Source organism: Myotis brandtii, unplaced genomic scaffold (genome assembly GCF_000412655.1).
Source record: "Myotis brandtii unplaced genomic scaffold, ASM41265v1 scaffold423, whole genome shotgun sequence".
Lineage (NCBI taxonomy): Eukaryota > Metazoa > Chordata > Mammalia > Chiroptera > Vespertilionidae > Myotis > Myotis brandtii.
In genome coordinates this window covers 416,852-433,857 of record NW_005366214.1, presented here as the reverse complement: position 1 = coordinate 433,857, position 17,006 = coordinate 416,852, and the positions used below count along the sequence as shown (strand labels likewise).

General features: G+C 56.9%; 1 protein-coding gene across 1 annotated transcript in view; it reads right to left on the bottom strand.

Annotated features, from left to right (window-relative positions):
- Window positions 1-6: 6 nt before the first annotated feature.
- The window catches only part of SPTB (spectrin, beta, erythrocytic), a 63,534-nt gene continuing 46,534 nt past the window's right edge, over window positions 7-17,006 (bottom strand). The window contains exons 28-36 of the mRNA XM_005874025.2: window positions 16,828-16,966; window positions 16,332-16,416; window positions 14,603-14,799; window positions 14,265-14,314; window positions 13,552-13,630; window positions 3,014-3,273; window positions 670-843; window positions 389-431; window positions 7-255 (exon numbers count right to left, since the gene is read on the bottom strand). Of these exons, the coding sequence (XP_005874087.1) occupies window positions 88-255; window positions 389-431; window positions 670-843; window positions 3,014-3,273; window positions 13,552-13,630; window positions 14,265-14,314; window positions 14,603-14,799; window positions 16,332-16,416; window positions 16,828-16,966 (1,195 nt within the window). The 3' untranslated portion in view covers window positions 7-87. The remainder of the gene's footprint in view (window positions 256-388; window positions 432-669; window positions 844-3,013; window positions 3,274-13,551; window positions 13,631-14,264; window positions 14,315-14,602; window positions 14,800-16,331; window positions 16,417-16,827; window positions 16,967-17,006) is intronic.

The window sequence follows — 17,006 nt, the reverse complement described above, 5'->3', positions numbered from 1 at the left end:
CCCAGGACCCCCCAGCCTGTCCTGGGCCGTCGAGGGAGGCACTGCGGCACCCGCAGCCCGGCCCCACCTGTGGGGCGCCGCAAGAGGCTACTTCTTCTTGGGGAAGAAGCTGAATCTCTTTTCCTTGTCTTTCTTGCCCAGGCTGGTGTCAGGGCCGGTGATGGAGGGCAGGGGCAGGCTCTGGGCCTTGACGCGGATACTCTGGGACTCGTTGATGGCGGTGCTCACGCCCTGCAGCCAGGACAGCATCTCCTCCTGTAGGGCGGGAGGGTCAGGCCTCACACCTCCCCAAAGGACGGGAGGGAGGCCCTAGGACTGCCCCTTCTGAGGGAGCCTTCTCCATCTGCCCCTGTGTCCCAGGGGCTGGGCTAGGCTGCCCTGCACTTACCTCGTCCTTGCCATGGAAGAGCCACTCGCTGCCATTGCTCAACCTAGGAGGACAAAGGGTTTCCTGTCCTGGGCCACCTCTGGAGCCCCTGCCCGGGCAGAGGGCTGGCTCTGATGCCACAGCACCCGAGAGAGGTAAGAATCTGGGCCCTCAGCCTTTTTGATTTGAATAATCCCTGTGGGGCAACTCAGGCATGGAGCTGGCCCCATGGAGAGGCCCCTGTCCAGCCACTCATGCCAGTCACACCACCAGGGAAGGGCGGTGGACAGGAGGGGCCTCACCTCAGTTTGAAGACGTGCTTCTTCTTCTTGTAGTTGGCAGCAATCTCGCAGATGGCATGCCTCAGGGCCAGGGGCTCCTCCCCGTGGTAGGGCACCCCCAGGGCCAGGTTCTTGGCGTCCTTATAGAAGGTCAGCTCGCTGTTCCTGAGCACACAGTACAGGTGGTTCCAGGACCTGCAACGATGCAGATGGGCAGGTCACCCCCCGTCCTGGTCCACGGCTCGACAGTTCCTAGAGCTGCCCCTGGTTTTGACGACACCATTTTTGCCCTGATAAGTAGTAATACATTTTCTTGGAAGTAAAAGTCATCTCCATGTAATTTCATTGCCAAGAGTTAACTATTGTTAACATTTCATGTATTTCTAGTCTTTTTTTCTACTCACGTTTTTCTACTCACATACCCGGGTGGACATTTGTATTGTTAACATTTCATGTATTTCTAGTCTTTTTTTCTATTCACATGTTTTTCTACTCACATACCCGGGTGGACAAAAGTAGGTTTACAGTTGTGAGTATATGCAACAGAGTTTATTCTTGCATTATTTACTAATTGTATTATTTATTTGTATTACAACTCTAAACCTACTTTTGCCCCCCCCATAGCTAAAATTGGATTACACTATATATCCAGTTTTATGTCCTGCATTTATGCTTAACATTATATCATGAGGACATCCTCAAATCCTTAAATATCTCTTGAAAGTAATTTTGAATAGCTGTATGATATCCCGTCACATGTATATAAATAATCTCTTTATTGGTGGACCAGGGGGTAAACATTCTTGTGCATAAACCTTTGCCGATGACGTTGATCTTACCTTGAGATACGTTTTTAGTAGAATCGTCGAGTCTGAGACCAACAGTGTACACTTTGCACAGCACCTCCCCGTCCATGAGCACACTGGGTTCTCAGTACAGAGCCGTGACGTGCTGAGTGGGGTTTTGTTTGGTGGTTGCTGTTATTTTTTTGTTTTGTTTGCTGTTACTTTTTGTTTTGTTGATATATGCCCAGCAAACTGTACTAGCACTTGTACAAGAAACGTATTTGTGCAAATCAAGGCTCGGCTAAGCTGGTGTGCTGGGTGACAGCAGCGAGCTTGTAGCTGCCGTGGGCTAACCCGAGCTCCCCCATGAGAAAGGGGGAACATGTTGCAATTTCAGAGATGAACTCTGAGAAACCTTAAGCTCCTCTTCCTTCTTCCCCCTCCTCCTTCCCCTCCTCCTCATTCTTGCTTCTCCCTCCCTCCCCCTGGAGGGCAGGAAGGTGGAACACTAGTAGGGCACGCAGGGAGGAAGGGCAGGGAGGTCGGAGAGAGAACGGAACCTGTACAAGGCTGGCTACAGAGCCAGTTCACCGAGCCCAGCTTCCTGACGCCCAGCTTGGGGCTCTCCTCCAGCCCCTCACCACCACCTTTGAGTTGTAGCCCAAGTAAGGCAGCTGCTAAGAAGGGTCTGGGTCTGGGAATAAAATCCTGCCTGGAACAAATGGTTTAATCTGAGCTTCTGTTTCCCCATCTGGAAGATGGAAACCTCAATATCACAGGGCGGTCAGGAAGATTCCATCAGTCCTAACATCATGCCTGGTACACAGTAGGTGCTCAATAAATGCCACTTTCCTCGTTCCTGGTGGACTCTCCACATAGGCAGTACACCTCTCCAGCGCAGTGGAGTTCCTGAATTCATTTCTGGAATTTGCATTAGCTTTGGCATCCCCAGGACAGTCTGTGTGTGCTCAGCTGGTCCTGGGACATGGCTGGCTTCGACCTCCTTGCCACCGAGTCCCTGGGACCCTGGACAGCGGCCTGAAGGTGGAGGCCCAGAGTCCTTAAAGAGGCATCTCTGGGTAGAACAAACCCAAGGGCGTGACTGCCTCCAGGTCAGGAAAGGACACAGCTTTTGAAGGAATTCCTCAAGGTCATGGAGTCGCTGCATCTACGCCGACCCCACTCTCTCCTGTATTATAGCCGGGGAAACAAGCCCCGATTGGTAACAAGTGGGACTTGGTCAAGGATATGTTGTCAGTGCCAAGACTGACCTACCCCGCCCTGGGATCAGAGTAACAGCACTGGTGGTCTCTACGCTGTTCCAGGCCTGGTCTCCGCATCAAGGAGGCATGCTATCGTCATCTTACAAAGGGGGAAACTACTAACTTAGGCTGAGTAACTTGCACAAGGTCACAGGATTTGAACTTGGGACCAGAGCTGAAGGCAGGCTTTCCCCATCATGCCAGGTGTCAGAGGGGCGCCCAGGAACACTCAAGACCGGAGGTAGAGGACACCCTCTCCCCCAGCACAGAACTATGTTGCCCAGGCTCCCCTCCCACCGCAGCCTCTTCTCCACCCACCTGTTGGATGCCTTCTTGTTGGGCCCCTCCAGGTCGTGCTTGCGGCCCAGGTAGCCCTCCATCTGCACGCTGTGCCCGTGGTCCTGCTGGGCCGGCAGCGTGATAGGCTCGTCGCCCTCGCTCAGAGGTGTGTCCAGGACCTTGAGAGGCTCTGTGGCGGGCCTCTCATCCCCGCCGGATGTCTCCTCCTGCCCTTCCTTCTGCGGCCCCGGTGGGGGTGGCGGCTGCAGGTCCTGGGGCCACTGTCTCTCTTCTTCCCCCTGCTCAGGGGCACATGCGGGGAGCACACCTTGCTGGGGTTCTGCCCGGGGACGGCTGCTCAGCAGAACTGGGAAGCCAGCAGGCCCCCAGCGGAGCCCGGTTCCCTTCTGCTGTGCCCCTCCTGGCCCTCCCTGGCTCTGCACGTGCTGTGGGTACCAGCTGGCCTGCTTCCCTAGTCTCTGCCCACGTCTCTGGCTCCATTCCCACCCCCAATCTGACATCAACAGGAGGTTGTTAGAGTGAGCCGAAGGGGCCCGCATGGTTATCTCACCCAGGGGGTTGCGACCCTGCTGGCCAAGCCCGGCTCCCCACCTGCCCCAGGCCCTACCCTGCCCTGTCACGTGCTCTAACTCCAGCCGAGTTCTACGTGGGCTCTGGCAAGGTTTCCTATGAAGGACTGCTGTTAGGCAGGGTTGAAAAACACGTGCGTAAGATGTTGAATGGGAACTCTTTGTTACCTTCCACTTGTGTCTAAATAAAACCTCAAAGTGAGGGCGCCAGGCCCTATGTGTCCCCCACGCCCTTAAAAAGGGAGAACCCGGCCTAGTTGGCCCTGCTCCTGCCATTTGATGGCGCAGCGGTTCCCAAGCCTGGATGCCTTTAACGTAAAACTCACCTTGAGAACTCGAATGCAAGAAGCCCGGACCCTGCCTTTACGCTGCTGCGTTAGCCTGGAGCGGGGTCAGGGCATCGGGGTTCCTTCACAAGCCTTTCATGCATGCTAATGTCGGAGGCGGACCGTCGCCTGTAAGGAGGCCCTGCCCTGGGGGAGGACTGGCTTTGCCCCCCTGCACCTCCCCGTGGAGGGCGGGTGCTCCCGGCTGCCCACGCTGAGTGAAGGGCCTCCAGTGGAGCCACGTGCTGTGCCAGGTGCCCATGAGAGGGGAAGTAGCCCTCCCGTTCCCCAGCTGGGCACCTCTTTATGCAGAAGCCTTGCTGATCTGCCCTGCGCCTGCTGCAGGAGGAGAAGCCGGCAGGCCAGATGGGTGGCTCTCCTACGTGTCCAATGAGCACCAAGGAAGGCAGCCCAGCTCAAAGCCATCCGGCCAGAACCTTGTCTCAAAGGCCTGACTGCGGAGACCTGCAGAGCCAGGTGGGAAGGCCTTGAAGGCCCCCACGCAGCCGCGTCTGGACACCCGAAGGACCAAGGGCATCGACAGCCCAGGAGCTGCCCCAGGAGGCAGCGATGAGATGGGTCCCTTTTCTACTCCTTACTCCAACCACTGAAGATGAGGCGAGGCCCAGAAGAGCAGACCCCTGCTCCCCACTGTGGCTCCTACAAAAGACACGGTCAAATACGAAAGAGAGAGATGGAGAATGGGAGGATGTGGGCACCGGATTAGGCACCGGATTGAAGCTTTAAACTGAAATAGGTTGGGTAGACGAAAAGTGCCCAAGGTCTGCCTGAGATGGCGCTAAGGAATGGAAAGGGAGGCTCAATGGCCATGTTCGAAGGCAGTGCTTGGAAGAAAGATGAAGCTGGTCATGTTTATATTCCATAAAGCGAGGGCTGTTCAATAAACAGGTATAAGTTGGGGAAAGGATAACATGACTGGAAAAGATCGAAAACCACTATCCTAGTCAAATACCTTCAATTTATGAGAAAATCTTTGCTCAGAGAGGTTAAGTGATTTATCCAAGATCACACAGCTTACAGGTATTGGAGGCAATTAAGAATGTGCATTCCAGAACTGGATGGACCTGAGTTTTTATCACATCTATAGGGCTCTCATCCTTTGCTGTCTTAGAACCCCCTGAGAGTTGTGGTCAGGCCACCCTCATTTTCATGCATTTGCACAATTTGCATCTTCAAGAGCACAATGAGCCAGCATTGCCCACAAGGATCTGGAGGCCCAAAGCCTGGGTGTCCTCTAGCACAGAGGAAAGGCAAGAGTAGCAGGAGTAGGGATGGAGCCTGGGTTTGGGGTCCTTCTGGGAACCCCATCAGGCCAACCCTCTGATCTGGTATAAGGTTTGGGAGGTGGACAGTATTGCAGAGTGAAGCCTTTTCATCCCTTCCCTCTCCACCTGGCCGCGCTGCTCCTCCCCGCACCTGCCCTGGGGTCTCGGGAAGATGGCATGGCAGACGCTGGGTGGGGAGCCCGCAGACCCTCACAGCCATGCCTGACCCTCGCCCAGCCTTCCCCTCCTGGGACTGGTCTTACTGGAGGCCTGTGGGCCCACATTTTCTTCCCACACTTTCACTTCCATTCTCCTTCCTTTTGGGAACTGTCCTCTGGAAATAAAGATGCATTTCCCCAGGACTGCTTCCCACCGTAACCATCTTTCTCTGCTTCCTCCCAGCGCCTGGCCCATTCCCTGGCAGGGGCATCCAGAGGCCAAGGCCACTGTGATCAAAAGTTAACTGGCTGGGTCATGGGTTGGCTTCGGAAAAGGGGCGTTTCCAACGATTTCTTAAGTGCTCTGGACTGTCCCCATGGAGAGATTTAAAGTGCACCCTGTCCTCTCTGTCCCCACCGCCAAGGCCTGAGGAGAAGGCCCAGGGCTGATGGCTTCTCTTCCCCTGGGCTGGGGGAGGGGACACCGATGAGAAAGACGGTGGCATGGTTTGGGCAGACGGGCCTTCCTGTCCCAGGTTCCAGGGGTGACTATGCTTTGTGCCATCTTATAAGAGGGAGCCGGGAAAGAGGGGAGGAGGTGACAGTTCTGCGGCCTCTGGAACCAGGCCATGGAGATCCTGCCTTGCCCAATAGGCGGAGGGGTCTGAGGACAGAACACCAAAAGCAGGGGGTGCTGGCTGAGGAGCAGGGCCCAGAGCTGGGGGCTCCTTGGCTGTAGAGACAGGCAGGTTCTGCCAAAAGGCCCTGCATAGCTGAGGTGGTCTGGTTCCCGTCTGTCCTCCATTCTATAGGCAGAAGGCCTGCTGCGCTAGCCCTCAGGCCATTGGGAGGGTGCACGGATTAGACCTACACTGCTAAGCGGTACCCAGCCTAGAGAGGGCACCCAGAGGAGCTGGGGACACGGAGGGGGAAGGGCCAGCTGCTTGGAGTTTCTGGGGGTCAGGCTGGGGTGGCTGGTGAGTCTTAGGCCATACCTGGGAGTGAGAGCATGCGGGAGAATGGCCTGGGGGTGAGGGCTGGAATAAGGGAGGTGCTGCCTGCAGCATGGAGCCCGGTTCTCTGGTGACTGGTGGGCAGGCGGGCATGCGCACTGGCTGCTGGGGTCATGATGCCAGGGTAGGACTGGGGACATCTGCTATTGGCTGCTGGTTGGGGGACATGAGAGGATAGAAGGGCACAGACAGGAGCCTTTTATAGGATCGTAAACAGGGAGAGGCCCCAGCCACTGATGGAGGTGGGTGAGGGGGGGGATGGCCACCTCAGAATCTTGTAAGCTCAACTTTTTAGGGTCCTGCCTTGCTAGGAAGCTGGCTTGGCGGGGGTGCAGGGAGAGGGTTGAGAGTCTCCTCCACAAAGGAGGTTCAAGAAAGGGAGGGGCCGAAACCGGTTTGGCTCAGTGGATAGAGCGTCGGCCTTCGGACTGAAAGGTCCCGGGTTCGATTCCGGTCAAGGGCATGTACCTGGGTTGCGGGCACATCCCCAGTAGATGTGCAGGAGGCAGCTGATCGATGTTTCTCTCCCATCGATGTTGCTAACACTCTATCTCTCTCCATTCCTCTCTGTAAAAATTCAATAAAATATATTAAAAAAAAAAAAGAAAGGGAGGGGAAATGGGACGGGATGGGCACATTTCTTAAGAGTTGAAGGTGTCCTTCCAGGCTCAGCCAGCAGGTGGCGGGAGGACAGCACACAGACTACTCTAGCTCCCAGGAGGAAAATAACCTGGTTTGTGAACACAGGAAATTTTGGAGGTTCTAGAACAGTGGTTCCCAAACTTATTTGGCCTACCGCCCCCTTTCCAGAAAAAATATTACTCAGCCCCTGGAAATTAATTTTTTTAAAATTTTAATAGCAGCTACTCATCGCCTCCAAATGCACCTGTGGCCATCACCACCCCCCTGGATCGCTGCAGCGCCCACCGGGGGGCGGTAGCGCCCACTTTGGGAATCACTGTTCTAGAAGATGCTCAGTGAACCCAGGTACACTAACAAGCAAAGAAACACAAGTGAGGAGCTTCTCTGGAGAGGAGATGCTGATAAGTGAGGGCCAGGGCATAAGGGTGCGTCGCAGAAAGCGAATGCTCCACCTTAGCCGTGCGATGGTCCTGCCTCTGTCACCGCAAGGACTGGGCTCAGAATGTGTGTGTAGTGGGCCTCGAGGGAGGGGCACTCCGGGAAGGTTCAGGAGGGGTTAGGCAATGGATGTTAGAATTCATAGGGAGGGAGTTTCTTTTTAGAGATGAAAGGCTGCCCTAACTGGTTTGGCTCAGTGGACAGAGCATCGGCCTGCAGACTCAAGGGTCCCAGGTTCGATTCCAGTCAAGGGCATGTACCTTGGTTGCGGGCATATACCCAGTGGGAGGTGTGCAGGAGGCAGCTGATTGATGTTTTTCTCTCATCGATGTTTCTAACTCTCTATCCCTCTCCCTTCCTCTCTGTAAAAAATCAATAAAATATATTTTAAAAAAAAGAGATGAAAGGCTACAGTGAAGGATGGAGGAAAAAAATGAAGACTTAACTAATCACCTACTAGATGCCAGATGTTCTACCTGTACTCTCTCTTCCCATCCTCACACCCTCTCTGCAAGGCAGGTATCCTCACCACACCGATTTCAGAGGAGGGAACCAGGCCTGGGGTGGGGAATGAATAACTTGTCCACAGCCTCACATCTAGTGAGCGGAAGGTTGAGATGCAGACCTGCTGCAGGGGGGAGGGGGTTACTATTGCTAGAGGGATGTACCTGTCTGATGGGTCACAGCCCACATGGGCAGCTCGGTTCTGTAAGACACGTGGCTGGCCAGCTGAGGCAGCGGATCACATCAGAACCACACTGGAAGGGGCCAGAAGCGGGGCTTGGAGCCAGACAAGACCTATTGCTGATGGGGTAGGCAACCACATAGCCCTGGGGAACTGTAGGTGTGTGTGTGTGGGGGGGAGGGAGCTGGCCACTTACACCTGAGTTTTACCTCCCCCGGCACCTGACATCGAGGCTCTCCTCTGGGTGAGGGGCTGTTGGCAGGCAGGCTGGGAAGGTTGTCCACAAGACAGTTGTTCACAAGGAAAGAAAAAGGGATGGTCTGTTGAGTTGAGAGCAGTCAGAGATGAAGAGATGGCCACTTAGAGTGATCAGAGACAAAAGTCTAAAGAGAAAGAAGTTGTTGAATAGGGGAAGAGGGTGAGGAGCGGAGGCTGGGCCAGGCGGTGAGGGTCCCCCAGTTGGTGGTGGGAATGGTGAGGGGCTCCCATGAGAAGTGGGGGGGTGGGTGTGGGCGGGGAGCAAAGCGGATCAACATGTGCTTTTGGGGCCAGCTGTCTGAGATGCCAACTGGGGGTCCAGGGAAGACAACAGGAGGGAATGAGAGCAGAAGGCCCCCAGGTAAAGTGAGGGCGATGGAGAGGGGAGTGTGCAGGGTCCCCTTGGACGGATGTGGGGTCGGGGGAGGGGGGAGACCTGGCCCACTGGCGGCATCTGGGCCAGAGGAGAACGAGGTTTCCTGGGGAGCTGTCTTCATCATTCCCACCAGGGTGTGGGCTCTTGGGGCCCTGCCCTGGAGAGCAGGGCTTGCTGGGTCAGCATTAGAAAGACTAAACAGATGACTCGCCCATCCAGCTCCACCACCCACTGTTGAGCGGGCAGCTTCCAACCCAACTCTGAGCTGAGGCCGCCCAGAGCCCACCAGTTTCTGGGATGCTCTGAGACACAGCTTGGAAGAAAGAACTCGGGAGGGGCCTTTGGAACAGTGTGGCCAGAAAGATCCCGTCTGACCACAGCACAAAAGCTGGGCACGCCCAGCGGTGAGCAGCTGTCCAGCAAGAGCCCAGAGTGAGCTTCTCTGGGGAGCCTGGAGTACCAGGGCCCGGGGCCAGAGAGCAGGCAGACACACCCCTGCCTCGCTGACTCAGGCATCCTGGGGAGGCAAGGACACGCCCAAGTTTAGGGGAAACGGGGTTCTTTCCAGGCCGGTCTGCTCATTATGAGCAAACACAAGATTTGCATTCACTGCAAAACTCGAAGCAGCAGCTCAGTTGGGCCTCGCAGGGGGAGGGGAGGAGGGATGGGGAAGCTTGCTCAGGCAAGAAGAAACAGCTGCTGCCTCCACACCCACATCCCTCCCATCCAAGGACATCAGAGCCTGGGCTCTGGCTGCTGATGAAAGCGCCAGGCTGCCTGGGGGAGTTGCACAGGTTGCCAAGGGGGTGGCAGCCGCTGGAGCCAGCCAGGCACTGGCTGAAAGGTGTCCTGTCTCCCAGAAGTGTGGGGAGGGCTGCAACCCAGTGCCCATCCAGCCCCGGGCACCGGCGCTCGCATTCTCGTGCTGGCTACTCTTCTGAAGCCACAGCGATCACAGAAGGAGAGCCAGGGTCCTAGTCTCAATGCCCATGCTCATCCCAGTCCTCGGGAAGCCAGCTGCAGGCAGCCTGGGGTCCCGGTGAGAGTGCCCTCTGAGTGCTTGGGGGAGGGGGTTTTCTGTGACTACCTCCTATGGGGCCTGGTAATGACTCGCACCTGGGCAGCTGCTCTCCTGTGGGCCTGGAGCCCTCGAGTCCTGAACCACAGACTCCATCTGTCCAGGCCTGAGGCAGACAGGCCTGACTGTCCCAAACCATGAACGCGAGGACACACTGTTTCTTGTCACAGCCCCTAGGAGCACCTTTCAGGCATGTGACCTGTCACAGCAGCCCGGCTGGGAGATCCCAGAGCAGCCCCCTTCCCACCAGGCCAGGAACAAGCCCAGGGCGCAGCCAGGAGACAGCCAGGGCTGCTGGCCGGGGCCGGGGCCTGGAGTAACTCGGATTTCTCTGCAATATCGCTTCTGTCCCGTGAAACCAACACAACATCTCAACGTCAGCATCTCACCCGGATGTCAAGGAGGATTCCGAGGCTCCAGAGCCCGGGAGATGAGGACCTTAGCAGGACCCTAGCCCTTCCCAGGGCCACACGCAGGTGCAAGGGAAGCATGTAAGGCGAGGGAATTGGGGTGAGTGTGCCCCAGGCACAGAGAGGAAGGGGGCCCCCTCTAGCACCCAGGAGGAGAGGCAGAGGTACTGGCCGTGTCAGGAACTGAGTTCCATGAACGCGAGGACACACTGTTTCTTGTCACAGCCCCTAGGAGCACCTTTCAGGCATGTGACCTGTCGCAGCAGCCTGGCTGGGAGTTCCCAGAGCAGCCCCCTTCCCACCAGGCCAGGAACAAGCCCAGGGCGCAGCCAGGAGACAGCCAGGGCTGCTGGCCGGGGCCGGGGCCTGGAGTAACTCAGATTCTCTGCAATATCGCTTCTGTCCCGTGAAACCAACGCAACATCTCAACGTCAGCATCTCACCCAGATGTCACAGGAGGATTCCGAGGCCCCAGAGCCCGGGAGATGAGGACCTTAGCAGGACCCCAGCCCTTCCCAGGGCCACACGCAGGTGCAAGGGAAACATGTAAGGCGAGGGTATTGGGGTGAGCGTGCCCCAGGCACAGAGAGGAAGGGGGCCCCCTCTAGCACCCAGGAGGAGAGGCAGAGGTACTGGCCGTGTCAGGAACTGAGTTCCAGCCCTGCCTCTTCCCCAAACAGGGACAGAGGCAAACACCCCAGCCCTTTGCCTCGCCCTTCCCATCTCCAGCCTCACACCCAGCGGCACCTGACAAACACGAACCAGGTTCCCTAGCTCCGGAGGAGGCAGGCGAGTGGGGAAAACCACTCTCCCGCCCCTCCCTTTATTCAGCACACTGATGACACTCGGGAACGTTCTGGACTTTCTGTAATCCTGTGGAGGGCTTTATAAGGGCAAGGAGCCCCGGGAAGACGAGGCGGCTTGTCTAAATCATGCCGGGAGGCTCCCGAAGAACTCGGGGCGAGAGCCCAGCGTCCTGACCTCCACCCCGGAGTTGGCCTGTTGTCATACCTGCTTCTTCTGCTTGGCCTCACACACACTTACTTATCTACTTACCTTATGAATGAATCCGTTTTTACCAGAATATGCTCTAATGGGGAAAGGTGAGGGGCGAGGGAGGTGATGCAGGGAATGGCACTCGGTGCCTGCGTGTACATGCCTGTGTGTGCACACAGGAAGGGGAGGGAAGGGGAGGGCCGGGTGGGGCCAGCAGGGTGGCCGCCTGTGGGGTGCAGCAGTCTAGACGGGCTCAGGTGCCTGGTCCGCTCCCCTCTGTTCCCCCAAGCAGGAAGCCGCATGCACCAGTGATGGGTCTCACAGGAAGCGACACGCGTGGGTCTATTCTATAGGGCACCGACACCAGACCACACACACGGGACAGCAGCCAGCCACCGCGCCCAGGCCCACCGAGAGAAGGCCCAGCAGACAGCCGGCCTTCCTGGGAGAGGCCTTCGTGTCGGCAAAGGGCTCCCAGCCTGCGTGAGACCCGTTAGGCTTTCTTCTCATATCAGAGACCAATGGGGGAGCACACCTCCCTCGGAGTTTCGTGGATCCTCATGAAAACTCAACGCAGGCTGAGACAGGAAGTGTTCCCAGGAAGCCTCGGGCCTGGCTTTTACGGAGTCGCCAATGGTTTCTTCCTGGTGCCGGGCACAGGCCTGTTTTCCCGGCTGGAGGGCGGGCTCTCTGAGAGAGTCTCAAGGGTGGGCCCACTCTTCCTTCCAGAGAGACTCAGGTCCAAGCAGGTTTTATTCCCCCGAACCCAGTGACCTCCCGATGCTGGATGGAGGCGGCTGACACACATGTAATTACATTTGCACAGACGTATGTGACACAGACAATGGGTAGAGTCATTCAGGAGGTCACAAGGAGCCCGCAGACCCGGGACACCACTGCACACAGACACAGGGATGCACAGCCGAAGCGCGGGTGGTGCAGGAGGTGGAGGCGGGGGCAGCCCCAGCCCCTGTGTCCACAGTCCGTGCCAGCCCCAGCGTTCGCGCTCCTTCCGGCGGGGGCTGTCACTGGGAGAAAGGGGCTGGGGCGCAGTCCACCGGAGACCCCCACAGGCCGCGATGGGAGCTTGAGAGGGAACTTCTGGGAGAGACCCGGCAGCGGGAGCCCAGCAGTGCCCTCTGCTAGGGCTGGAGGGCTGGTGCAGCTCAGGAAGAGAGGCCTCCGACCAGGAGAGGGGGCTGTGTGTGTGTGTGTGTGTGTGTGTGTGTGTGAGTGTGACAGAAGTGTGTGCTGAAGGGCTGAAGTCTGGACCTGACAGGGATTCTGCACAGGAAATAATCACTGTGTGTGCATTTTTTTCTGGGGTGGTTGGTGTGCCAGAAATTTTCACCTAGAATACCAATTTCCCTAAACCCCCAAAGGTTCAGGCAAGCTCACCGGGGCACCTGTAGAGGCGGGGTTCATGCAGAGAGAAGCCATGCAAAGCACATGCTGAGATTTTTGCTTTCTTCTCAGCCGCTCCCCAGGGCGTTTTCCCCAAACCTGGGTTACAGACTCACGGGCCTCCTGCGCCGACCCCCTGGGTCCTTTTAGCTAAGGGACCTCTTCCAGGCAAGGTCCTGAGCCATGTGCCCAGGCGACTGGCAGCTGGTGGGTCTTAGTCCCCTCCCGCTCCTCCCCTCAGCCACACACGCTCCTTTTCCACAAGTGGGGGACTGGCCCTGTGACCCAGAAGCCCTGGGGCTCTCCCCATGCCCGCAGGGCTCCTTCAAGTCTGTTCTTGCCCCAGAACCAGCTCCACATCCAAACTCATTGACCAACAGGCCTCAGACCAGGAAGGTGCAATGGGGCAGGGGGCTGTGCCTGGGGAGGGAGGGGCCTGCTAGAGGGGCGGGCGCCCTGAAATGCGTGGCTGTGGCGGGCACCCCTGGGCTGTCTATTTGTGGATGTGTGTGTATGTGTGTGGTGTGACACTGTGTTAAGGATGGAGTGAGGGGGAAAAAGGACCGTGTATGGAAATGAGTCATCCCTGTATACACTGTTTCCCCTGCTGTAGATGGTGATGTATTTATACAAGAAAATTTATTAGACTAGGTAAAACCAAACTAATGGAGTCATGTCAGTGGGCTCACATGTCAGTTTCTTCTGGGTCGAGGGGAGGAGGGGAGTCAGTCTAGGAATTGAGAAAACCTAAGTGGAAATGCAGACTGGTCTGAAGGAGGAGTCTGGGGTGCGGTGGCCGTGCCTGCCCTCGACTTCCGCCCCGGCCCCGGCCCCGGCCCCGGCCGAGCCTAGTAGGGATGAGCAGGTTCTGGCAGCAACGACTCCCAGGAACTAGACAAGTGGGACAGGAAACTGACCGGGGACGTTCTCTCCGTGGCTGCTCGATGGGGACCTCGGGGACCCTCCCCTGCTGTCTCGCCTTCCTCCTCTTGAGGCCTACGAAGACACAGCCCCTCTTCAGAAACAAGCACCTCTGAGGCCAGCGCCTACCCCAGGCCTGGCTCTCCAGCCCTCCTCCCAGAGCTCATGCCAAGTACCTCCCCATCCAGGCCTCCCGGCAGCCTGGCAGGTACTTAGCAAGTTGCTGCTTCATCTGCCTTAACTCCCTGCTCCCACCGGCTCTGCCTGCAGCAGGTCTCCAGCCACCCCTGACTTGGGGTTAGCCACAGCTCCTCTCTGCCCGAAAGCTCCAGACACTCCCGATTTCTCTAACTAGTGGCCCAGGTGTGAGAGGTCACAGGTGTGTTTTTTAAACGTCAGGGGGGCCCAGCTGATGTAGCTCAGTGGTTGAGCATCGAATTATGAACCAGGAGGTCACGGTTCAATTCAAGGATAGGGTACATGCCTGGATTGTGGGCTCGATCCCCAGTGTGGGGCGTGCAAGAGGCAGCCGTTCAATGATTCTCTCTCATCATTGTTGTTTCTCTCTCCCTCTCCCTTCCTCTCTGAAATGAATGAAAATATATTAAAAAAGATCAGGGGGCTGTTTCTGATTAAAAATACTCTCCCTCCTCCTCCCCCTCGCAGAGTGCTCCAGCGAAGCCCACCGCCCAGCTCTCCCCATACTTACCCAGTCTCCTCCACGGGGGTCTCTGGGATCTGGCATTCTTTTAGCTCAAGCTGGGGGAGGAAAAGGCCAATGGGGTCAGAGCAGCCAAGGAGAGGAGGCTACTCTCAGACCCCTTTCTCTAATGGGCTCCCTGTACCCACCACACCCCGGCATATGTTCCTTCTGGGTTACCCCCTCTTGTCTTCGGGTTCAAAAGTCAGTCCTCGCTACCACCCCTGCTTCCTCCCCACTCCCTGCCTTGGCAGCCTTTCACCCTCTCCTTAGTGTCCAACAGCAGCTAAGAGCTCTTGACCTGAGACACCCTCCAGGCGTGGCCGCCCACACCCAGCCCGGCTCACCGTGGTGGGCTTCTCCAGGGCCGCGAAGCGCTCTGCCCAGCTGGCTGTGGACTTCTCGAACGCCTCGTGCCTCTTGATGAGCTTCTCCACACTGTCCACCGTGTGCCCGAAGTCCCGGCTGGCCAGGTAGGGCTCCTGGGCGATCAGCCACGCCTCAGCCACGGAGGCGTCCCGAGAGAACTGGCACACTTCCAGCACTGCCACGGAGAGCGAGACACAGGCCCCACGAGGCCCAGGGGGCTGTCAGCACCAGCGGCCGCTCCTGGGGACCTCGGGGACCCAAACGGAGTTGGCAGTCAGGCACGAGGCCCGCACGCGTGCCCGTGACTACGGACACCCTGCACAGGGATGACCTTCTGCCGAGACCACTCCGTCCCCACGCCAGGCCCCTACCTCGTTTCCATCAGTAGTGATGCTTTAAAAACCCATCAGTGAGAACCTCTGCTGCCAAGTGACAGCAGCTCAGCAGCTCCTGCATTGAGCATCTGCCCTCTGGGGGTCAGTGCGTGTCATAGCTACTGGCCAGTTGGCCGTTTGCTTTGGCTTTTATATATATAGATTGGGTGTTACTGCTGCAAAGAAAAGTTATTGAGCCCGGCCGGCGTGGCTCAGGGGCTGAGCATCGACCTATGAACCAGGAGGTCACGGCTCGACTCCCGGTCAGGGCACATGCCCGGTTGCGGGCTTGATCCCCAGCGTGGGGCATGCAGGAGGCAGCCAATCCATGATTCTCTCTCATCATTGATGTTTCTCTCTCCCTCTCCCTCCTCTCTCTGAAATCAGTAAAAAAATACAGTGGGGCCTTGACTTATGAGTGTCCCGACTAACGAGTTTTTTGAGATACCAGCTGTCTCTCGGCCGATTTTTTGCATTGAGTTGATAGAGTAATTTGAGTTAACGAGCTCCTTAACAAGCTCGGTCTCGGAACGAATTAAATTCGTAAGTCAAGGCCCCACTGTATACATATTTAAAAAATTAAATAAAACGGCATTGTTGGTGTGCAAAAAAACAAAAAACCCATCAGTGAGAACAAACTCCATTGTGAAAACAAGATGTAGTCTAGACATCTCCCTTTGAGGAGCTGTGTTCTGCCCTGAACAGCCTCTCCCCAGCCCTCGGCTGTCCCACAGAATCGTGCATGAAGAGCCAGGGGACCCGTCCAGGGCTTCCTGGCTCATGGCACCCGCCTGAGTGGCGGGATTTCTCCACCTTCCTAGTCTCCACAGTTCCTTCTGTGCCCAACACGCCTCAGATCAAACATCTGGGATGCACTAGGGCAGTGATGGCAAACCTCTGACATGCGTGTCAGAGGTGACACTCGAACTCATTTTTTTGGTTGATTTTTCTTTGTTAAATGGCATTTAAATATATAAAATAAATATCAAAAATAGAAGTCTTTGTTTTACTATGGTTGCAAATATCAAAAAATTTCTATATGTGACACGGCACCAGAGTTAAGTTAGGGTTTTTCAAAATGCTGACACGCCGAGCTCAAAAGGTTCGCCATCACTGCACTAGGGCCAGTTACTTAAACTCTCTAAGGATCCCAGCTGCTGGCTCCAGCAGTGTGGCCCTCTGAGGGGCTCCCAGAGGCCTGGGCAATGGAGCTTTGAGGATGAGTGTGTTGTGTAGGGGGGCTGCTCTCAGTAGTGGTGACATCACCCTCCTGCCCCGCCCAGCAGGCCTGGCCCCTCCCCTCCAGGTCCCCTGGCTCCCCGGCAGCACTCACACATGCTGAGCCGCTCCCAGCGGGCCTCCCACTTCTCATTCATCTCTTTCCTCCTGGACATCACCTGCTGCAGTTTCTCCCTGATCTGCGGGGAGGGAGAGAGAATAGCTCAGGCTTCGGTAACCCTGCCCCCTGTGTGAGTCGGTGCACAGAGAGATCCTGCAGAGACCGCCGGGCTTGGTCACACAGACCTGGCTTCGAGTCTTGGCCCAGCCACTTGCTAGCTGTGCAGCCCTGGGCAAGTTACTTAACCTCTCTGAGGCACCTCACCTAGGAAGTGGGTGTTGCCAACTGCAAAGCCTGCACACATGTCGGCAACAGGTAGGTTATTAACCTGCTCTCTCTACCAAGCAGCCAGCCCCTGAGTGGGTGTGGTGGGGCTCTCATCACCAATGCTCCAGGGAGGAAAGGAAGATGAGCCTCGCAGGAAGCTGTCTGGTCCAGCGAGAGTGGGGGCAAGGACGGAGAAGGCTGGCTGTCCCACTGTCCCCCTCACCTCCTCGGAGGCCTGGTGCTCTCGCTGCAGCAGGGACTCGCCAAGCTCCAGGCAGGCGTTGAAGTTCTTGCTCCGGGTTTCGATCTCCGCCCTGATGCCCTGGTGATACTTCATGAGCAGTTCCACTGAGGAGACGTCCCTGGGGGGCGGGGGGAGGGGGGAGAGGAGGACAGGGGCAG